The 7961-nt window shown below is 41.9% G+C and overlaps 2 protein-coding genes across 2 annotated transcripts in view; both read left to right on the top strand.

The window, feature by feature from the left end:
* On the top strand, nucleotides 1–2434 carry LOC311269945 (gap junction delta-2 protein-like). Its single transcript, XM_084374509.1, has 2 exons — nucleotides 1–98; nucleotides 1189–2434. The coding sequence occupies exon 2, from the start codon at nucleotides 1191–1193 to the stop codon at nucleotides 2304–2306; it is 1116 nt and encodes a 371-aa protein (XP_084230635.1). The 5' UTR covers nucleotides 1–98; nucleotides 1189–1190; the 3' UTR covers nucleotides 2307–2434.
* Nucleotides 2435–3970: 1536 nt separating this feature from the next.
* LOC311269888 (unconventional myosin-XVIIIa-like) overlaps nucleotides 3971–7961 on the top strand; it is a 74655-nt gene continuing 70664 nt past the window's right edge. The window contains exons 1-2 of the mRNA XM_084374397.1: nucleotides 3971–4052; nucleotides 6141–7237. Coding sequence (XP_084230523.1) covers nucleotides 6257–7237 — 981 coding nt within the window. The 5' untranslated portion in view covers nucleotides 3971–4052; nucleotides 6141–6256. The remainder of the gene's footprint in view (nucleotides 4053–6140; nucleotides 7238–7961) is intronic.

Raw genomic sequence — 7961 nt, 5'->3', positions numbered from 1 at the left:
ACGATAACATCCAGCAACGGGCTCCACTTGAAAATACAGTTATGCAGATTGCTTCCTCTGATATTTTTCCAGCTTTGGATAAGGAAGACTCTCCAAAGGTAAGCTCCTACCGGACAGGATAACAGAATGAACACCACAGAAGTTGATTACATTTTAGCTTGTTTTAATTTCTTATATGGTACATTTTATGATTAATCTCACAATGAATTAGGAGTAGAGTTTATATAATACTTTGAGAGTTAATTTGTGAAAGAGAATTTTCTGTTACTGGCAATAGTCTCACTGAGTAGGTACACTTTTGAGTGAATGAGAAAATGCAAGTCATTTACAGCTTAATGCAGTGTATATGTGATAAAATAATGCTTGATTATGACTCAAGAAGTTTATCCTTTTGAAAAAAACAAAAGTACTTAAAGGAACAGCTCACCAAAACATGAAAATTCAGTCATTATCTACTCACTCCCATGTGGATGAAAAAGTAGTTTTGTAGTCCACAAAATGTTTCTGGGCCTTCACAGCAAAACAGCGTTGCCCTATTCTCGTAATCAACTACCATAGATGGGGACTTGTTTTAATTTTTTTTAAAGCAACCCCTTTTCAGGATGGAATCTTTGCTGTACCTTCTAAGCTTAAAGCATTAGCGCTCTGCCCTTCTGAATTGGGTGCATAGGCTTGACTGCTCATAGAGGGTGTAAATATTGTCTTTTTGGAAGCCCCAAGATCCTGAATAGGTCACGCACCTATAAGCTATTTAGCTTTTTTTCAACTTAGTTTCTAAACAAGTCCCCAGCTAATTCAGTTGTTTACAAATATGCTGCAATACTGTTTTGCTGTGAAGCTCCAGAAATGTTTTGTGGACTACGGAACACAGGGGTGAGTAGATAATGACAAAATTAATTTTTGGGGAACTCTTCCTTTAAGGTCATGCCAGATTGTGACATTCTATCATGAAGCAGTAACACACTGAGAAAGCTATTTTATGAAATTTACTGTATATTTATGAGGGATTTTTCTAGGTCAGTATTTGAATCTGGATAATATTTTAAAGTTGTAGGCTTCATGTGCAAATACTTTTGGTTTCATGCACCTGCTTCCTTGGTGAGAGTCATATTTTTTATCCGTAGGAGTGCAGCATGTATGAACAACCACTTCAGTTTAAGTTGTGTTTTAACTGTTGTGTTCCCACAGAAATGGGAGACTGGTCCATTCTTGGCCGCTTCCTAACCGAGGTTCAAAACCATTCCACAGTCATCGGCAAGATATGGCTGACGATGCTGCTTATCTTCCGCATCTTGCTCGTGGCCCTGGTGGGGGATGCTGTCTACAGCGACGAGCAGTCCAAGTTTACCTGCAACACCCTACAGCCTGGATGCAATAACGTCTGCTATGACACCTTTGCTCCTGTCTCACACTTGCGCTTTTGGGTCTTTCAGATCGTCCTTGTCTCCACGCCTTCTATCTTCTACATTGTCTACGTCTTGCAGAAAATCACCAAGAATGAAAAGGTAGAGGTCAAGAAGGTTGAAGTGGTACCCAGGTCCTCGCCTTCACTTGAAAGGGACAAACACATAGGAGGAGAAGAGACAACGATGGAAGCTGGCGGTTCTTATAACCCAGCCTATAACAATGAGGAGTGGTGTGTTCGGGGAGAAGAGTGTGAGGAGAGGAGCCAGCTGGATGAGGAAACAAGAGAGGTAGGAAAGGACCCTACCGAGCTCTCCAGCCAAGTACTGCTTATCTACATCATACATGTCCTGCTGCGCTCCATCATGGAGATAATCTTCCTCATTGGGCAGTATTACCTATTTGGATTTGAAGTTCCACACCTTTTCCGCTGTGAAACTTACCCCTGTCCAAACAGAACCGACTGCTTCGTGTCTCGAGCGACAGAGAAGACCATCTTCCTCAACTTCATGTTCAGTGTCAGTCTAGGCTGCTTCATCCTGAACATTGTGGAGCTGCATTATCTAGGCTGGATATACATTTTCAGAGTCTTGTTCTCTGCATGCTGCATATGCTGTAAGTCAAATAGAGACCCCATGCGGCAGGTGGAATTATACTCGGACAACAACCCACTGTTGCTTGAGCTCAAGCACTCTTTACGCGGCAGGGTCGTCCTGCAGACCACCTCTCCCATGTCCCGGGACAAGATCCGCAGAGTGCCGAACCAGGGCTCGGCCATCTCCTTTGAGACGGACTCTACGCTGGAGTGCACTTCGAAGAGGAATCCGGATGAGAAGGAGCGCACAAAGACTAAACTGCACAACATGGCCAAAACAGGAAGAGGCAAAAAATCATGGCTGTAAATGATGTCAAAATTGATGTCATATACAGGATATTCTATCTATGAATGCACATGTACTTCTCAATTGATTGAAATTGAATTTTTTTCAAGATGAAACTGCATAGATTCAGTGTATTTGATTCTGTTCTCAGAAAAACGAATTTTTGAATGATTTGGAGACATTTGCAGTTTACCATTCTTGGTTTATTAGGTGTACTGTAGAGGGGATCGCTGATATTACTGTAGTGCAACATTTTATGAAAATGTGTTTGTAAATATAGTCAAATCAATGTAGTCGCTGTGATTTATTCGTACCTCCACTTACTCCTATACTTACACTACCCTTGTTGAAGAAACGAGGGCCATAAAGGATCCTATGTAAAAAAAGAACTTCAGTGGCTAAGTTGCATTCTGGGTAATGTAGGAGCCAGGTGTTATTATGGACAGCATATAAACAAATGATCAAAATCAATACAGCAGAACCAGAGGTATCGCCTTTTTATTTAGTTATTTATTAGATGGTGCAATATGTAAGAATTAGTCACATGTCGAATTCATACTCATAGCAAACGGGGGGCTGCATATCACTAGAGTAATCGCTAACTGCTGCTAACTGTAGCTACCATTAGCTAGTTAGCTCATATAACCGTGCAGCTAGCGAACCGGACTGGGACGTCGGAGCACCAGGGAAGTGCTGGTGTTTAGCGCCAGCACAGGGGCTTTCGACCAGGACAGGCCCAGGGTTAGCTGGTTAGCATGCTAACATCAGTAGATATCTCTGCAACACAGATGTCATTATGTCAAAGCTGTTATTTCTTCACATTTTGTTATTTCCTGAATGTTTTCTACTAAAATTTTTACATATTGCACCTTTAACCTTCTTCCTTTTCTAAACCTGGTGCCTACATTACCCACAATGCAACATCACCACCGAGGGACATCACTGGAGACTAATTACCAGGGTAGGTCCTCTGGGGCCACACCTAATTGTTTGCCCTTTTAGTAGCAATGCATTAAGGTACAATATCTCTAACAAATACAGACAAAGTCAATGGAGTGTAACCTGTACAGTAGGCTTCCTGTACATTTGCTGTCCTGCATGATATATGTCCCATAATATATCAAGTGTTCAAGAGCTCACATTTGAGAATTGAGAGTTTGAGTTTGATGTGAGAAGTCTCAAAGGCACAAACTAGGGCAACATGGTGTGTATTGGGCCTATCACATTTAAAAAGATTTAAAACATATCTTACCATATCTCATCAAATCTCTAAATACAGAAAAATGATGATGATGTTTTTGTGTGTTGAGTTCAAAGGTGAGTCCTGATAAGCAGAAATGGGCAGCAGCAGCCTGGCAGTATTTACTTTAGCCTGTGCTGTACCTGCACATCCAGTGCTCCATTTATTAAAAGTACCAGGAGGGGTCACTGCTGTCCGGTTTACACTTGTGCTGCCTTCACGTCCTGTTGGAATTATCCAGTTTGCTAGTAGCTACGGTTTGACGACCCAAGTACGTTCCAATTTTATTTGTATTTTTCTCTTTTCGTCTTTTAGTTAAACAAATTACAACTAAATGCACTTTTTTCAAATTAAAACGACCATTCAACATTGGTTGCATCATTAAGTACGCCTAGAATATCGAAAGTCGGAGCTTACGGGAAGCATTTGAAGGCACCACAAGTGCATTTCTCGCACCTACTGTCAATTCCAAAAATGCTGCAAACTTCAAGCAGGACATCAAGGCGCTCATCAGCGGGCAGTCACAGGTAGGTCAGTGTCATATCTGCTAACTGGGTTTACTTCGTTATTTAATATGAATGACATGTTTCCAGTCTCTACTGAAAGTGTTCCCTAAGGCCACCGGTGCTAGAGAATGAGGGCAAAGCAGCTTAAAGGGAGAGCATTACGGCCAAGCTGTGGACTAGTCGCAGCTACAACCTAGCTGTAGCTTACCATGAGTACAGTAAAAGCATTAAAGCTAAAAAACACCAAGAATGTTTTCTCATTTCCTGTCAAAAGTCACCAGGTGAATGTGTTTACAGAATTGCAAAGTGCTGTGAGGTGATTGTAATTGCTGTTTCACATCTCTGAGCTCAGGACATGTGATTAGATGTGGATTAAGTGCGAATCTACTGTTTGTTGGTTCACACACCGGCTATCATGCATGTGTAGGGCAAAAACCTCATGTTCACTATCACTCTAATGGTGATGCTGACATGACAGCAAGACAGATGAGGTCAAAGCACCTCCAAACAGTGTCTGTAAGTAGGGCAACTTCTAATGTATCATGGCACAGACACGTGCCAGTGTATTTGAGGGAATAAATCCCAAATCTATACAGATGTTTGTAGGCCATTTCCTTTGTTGTGTCTGCGGCCTAATGCATCAATGGGAGCTGTCAATTCCCAAAAACACAGCTGACACAGTAACTTTCCTCTGATGTGAATTATTTTGATTTTGTTTAAAAATGACTATTAAACTGCAAAAGAAGAGAGGCAGTGGTGGGAGAAGTATATAGAACCTTGAATCATGTAAAAGTACCAATAGAGCGATGTGGAAGCACTCAATTACAAGTAAATGTCCTGCATAACAATCCTACTTGAGTAAAAGTACATAAGTATTAGCAGCAAATTGAAGTCAGTTTATAAAAGTCAAAGTGCAGCTTTGATATATTATGATTAATTACACAAAATGTATTAATACTGTAGCATCAATGTGTGATCAGCATGTTACTGTTTTAGCTGCTGGAAAAAAACAATGGTATACAGACCTGTTTTAAAGAAGACATACCTAAGTTCTTCGGCGTGGAAAAGGTTTTGAAAGTTAAAAAGACTAAAGTCCACGCCAGCAGGAACTCCTCTCTCCCACAGAAAACACTGCTACTGAAGTGCCTGATACCTCGTCAGTAGTCCCGCCTTTAATCCTGTGACTTCCTGATATCACACTATGTCACCGTGCCACATATTTACATGATTTATGCCAATACTCAGGGTAGAAGTGAAGCTAACTGGAAGCTGAAAACACGACAGAGCCACCTGGAGACATGATGAGCGGTGCTGGCTCAGACGTGTGTGAGCTGACCAATCAGAACAGAGTGGGTTTTCGGGAGGAGGGTCTTAAGGACACAGGAGCTAAAACAGAGACAGAGGCTGTATGAGAAAACTGATGCGTTTTTTGAATTAAAGCAAGTAAACATGTTTTTGATTAGTAACCCTAAATAAAATGATGAACCTGATAATGTCTTCAAGTCTTTCTGACTTTTATCTTATCTTTGATTTTTGGATTTATATTGGATCATTTCAACATTTTATTGCAATGAAACCATGTTTAAAGGGAAAAATCACTATCGGTTGGAGGTGTTATCAACTCATAGACATCTCAAATGTGTCCCCAGCTACACTGCATTTTGTAAGATGTCAGAAGTCCAAAAAAGGTTAAAAACCCCACAAATCTTCACATTAAAAGTAACAAGTAACTAAAACTGTTAAATCAGTCCAGTAGAAAGTACAATATTTACCTCCGAAATGTAGCGGAGTGGAAGTATAAACTAGTACCCCAAAATTAAAGAACAGTACTTGAGTAAATGTACTCAGTTACTTTCCACCTCTGAGAAGAAGAGCTATGACATGATATTCAATACAGTATTTTTTTTGTGTGTTGCAACCATAAGATGTATGGAAAAAGACCAGTATCACATTCTAAATATCATATAACATATTTTAAAAAAGATGCAAAAAATGTATTTGTCATTACACATGTGCATGAGCAATCAATATTGGCCAATAATCGGCATGCAAACTAATTTCTCAGCAGATATTTCCTTAACTTTCTCCTCTGTTTCCTCTTCCCTACAGATGACATTATAGGTACGTACCTACTGTAGATAATCTCAGGTACCTCTTATATTCATCTCCATGAAACCATCCTTTTAACAATTCAAACTGGTTACAGACTGAAGAAAAGTTCAAGCATGTTTAACCTTATTAAGAAAGACAAGGAGAAGGAGAAGGAGAAGGACTTGGGCAAGAAGGATAAGAAAGACAAAAAAGAGAAGAAAGAGCGTATGTCTCAGGCAGAGTTAAAAAGCCTGGAGGAGATGAGCATACGCCGAGGCTTTTTCAACCTCAATCGAGGGAGCTCCAAGAGGGACTCCAGGAGCAGGTTGGAGATCTCTAGTCCTATCCCAATTAAGGTGGCCGGCAACATGGAGCTCAGCCTGACAGACCTGGAGGCTGAGCACCTTCATAACACTCTGGAGAAGGATATGGACCAAATAAGTGCAAGCACCTCTGGTGAAAACATGAAGGAGAATGAACTGGAGCATCATCGCAGGTCTGTGAAGGAGAGAGCAGCGAAGTTTGGGGAATTGGCCAAGTTGAATTCTGTGGTAGCCCAGAGGCACGTGTCATTTTCCCTGAAGATCAAAGAGGACGATTCAACAGAGGCTTCAAATCTTTCTGGTAAGAGCTGGACTACATCTTCTCTGAAGTTCCACCCCTACACAAAAGGCACCAGTGCAGTCCACATTCCTGAGATAGTGGAGAAGACCTTCCCTGGCGCGGATCTACAGTTGCCTGTGCTTGTTGCTCCACCGATTCCAGATCCGAGAGAGCTTGAGCTACAGCGGCGCAACACTGGGGACTTTGGCTTCTCTTTGCGGAGGACCACCATGCTCGACAGGCAGCCTGATGGAGGAGTGTGTCGGCGCGTGGTACACTTTGCCGAACCGGGCGCTGGCACCAAGGAACGGGCTCTGGGCCTAGTGCCAGGAGACAGGCTGGTGGAAATCAATGGCATCAATGTGGAGAACAAGAACAGGGACGAGATCGTGGAGATGATCCGTCAATCTGGTGAGACGGTCCGGCTGAAGGTGCAGACGATTTTGGAGCTGAGTGAGTTGAACCGCAGCTGGCTGAGGACGACTCAAGGTCCGCACACAGAAGTCTTTGATGTAAGTAGTGCTGTTGAATCATTCTAAGTCCACTGAATTCCCCTTTCAACCAAAACAAACCAAGTGCTGGTTCTGGAGTCAGTGCTGGTTCAGAGTTGGTTCAACCTGAAAACCTTTTAAGGACCAGTTTGCTTTTCCACAGGTACTGTAGAGTCACATCATTCAGTCACTGTATACAGTACATCTAACAACTATGGTGGACCACACTGACTCTTTACAAATGTTGCGTCTGGCTTTGCATGACTTTATTGGCATTCAGACATGACTGGTCCTCGGACTACTGTTGCTTTGATTTGGTGTCCATAGAGACAATCTTTTTTTTATCCTCCCATGCATAAGTGAGAGCACGCTACACTAGTTCTGGTTTTTGAAAATGGTGGTCTTAAGCATTTTTAGTTGGTTCTTGGTCACGATAAGACTAGAGCGGCAAGTGTTGGTGCTGCTCTGGAACCAGTTTTCCTGGCCGAGAGTCTTTTCGGCTGTTGGAATGCAAAGAACTGGTTCCACAGTAAGCACTGGCTCTGAACCAGCACCTGAACCGCCTTCTAACTAACTGATTCTAACTTGTAAACACAAATTTCACAGTTACTGATTTCGTTTCTTCAATTCCATCGCATAATTCCATACCTGTAAGTGCTTACATCTACAAAATGGTCCTTTTTTGTTGGCTATGACTTCCCTGTAGCGCTTTTCCCAATTAGAGAAATGATTCCCCAAATTTGCA

Source organism: Pagrus pagrus (genome assembly GCF_965226575.1).
Source record: "Pagrus pagrus genome assembly, chromosome: 14".
In the NCBI taxonomy this organism is placed as follows: domain Eukaryota; kingdom Metazoa; phylum Chordata; class Actinopteri; order Spariformes; family Sparidae; genus Pagrus; species Pagrus pagrus.
This window is presented reverse-complemented; position numbering and strand designations above follow the sequence as displayed.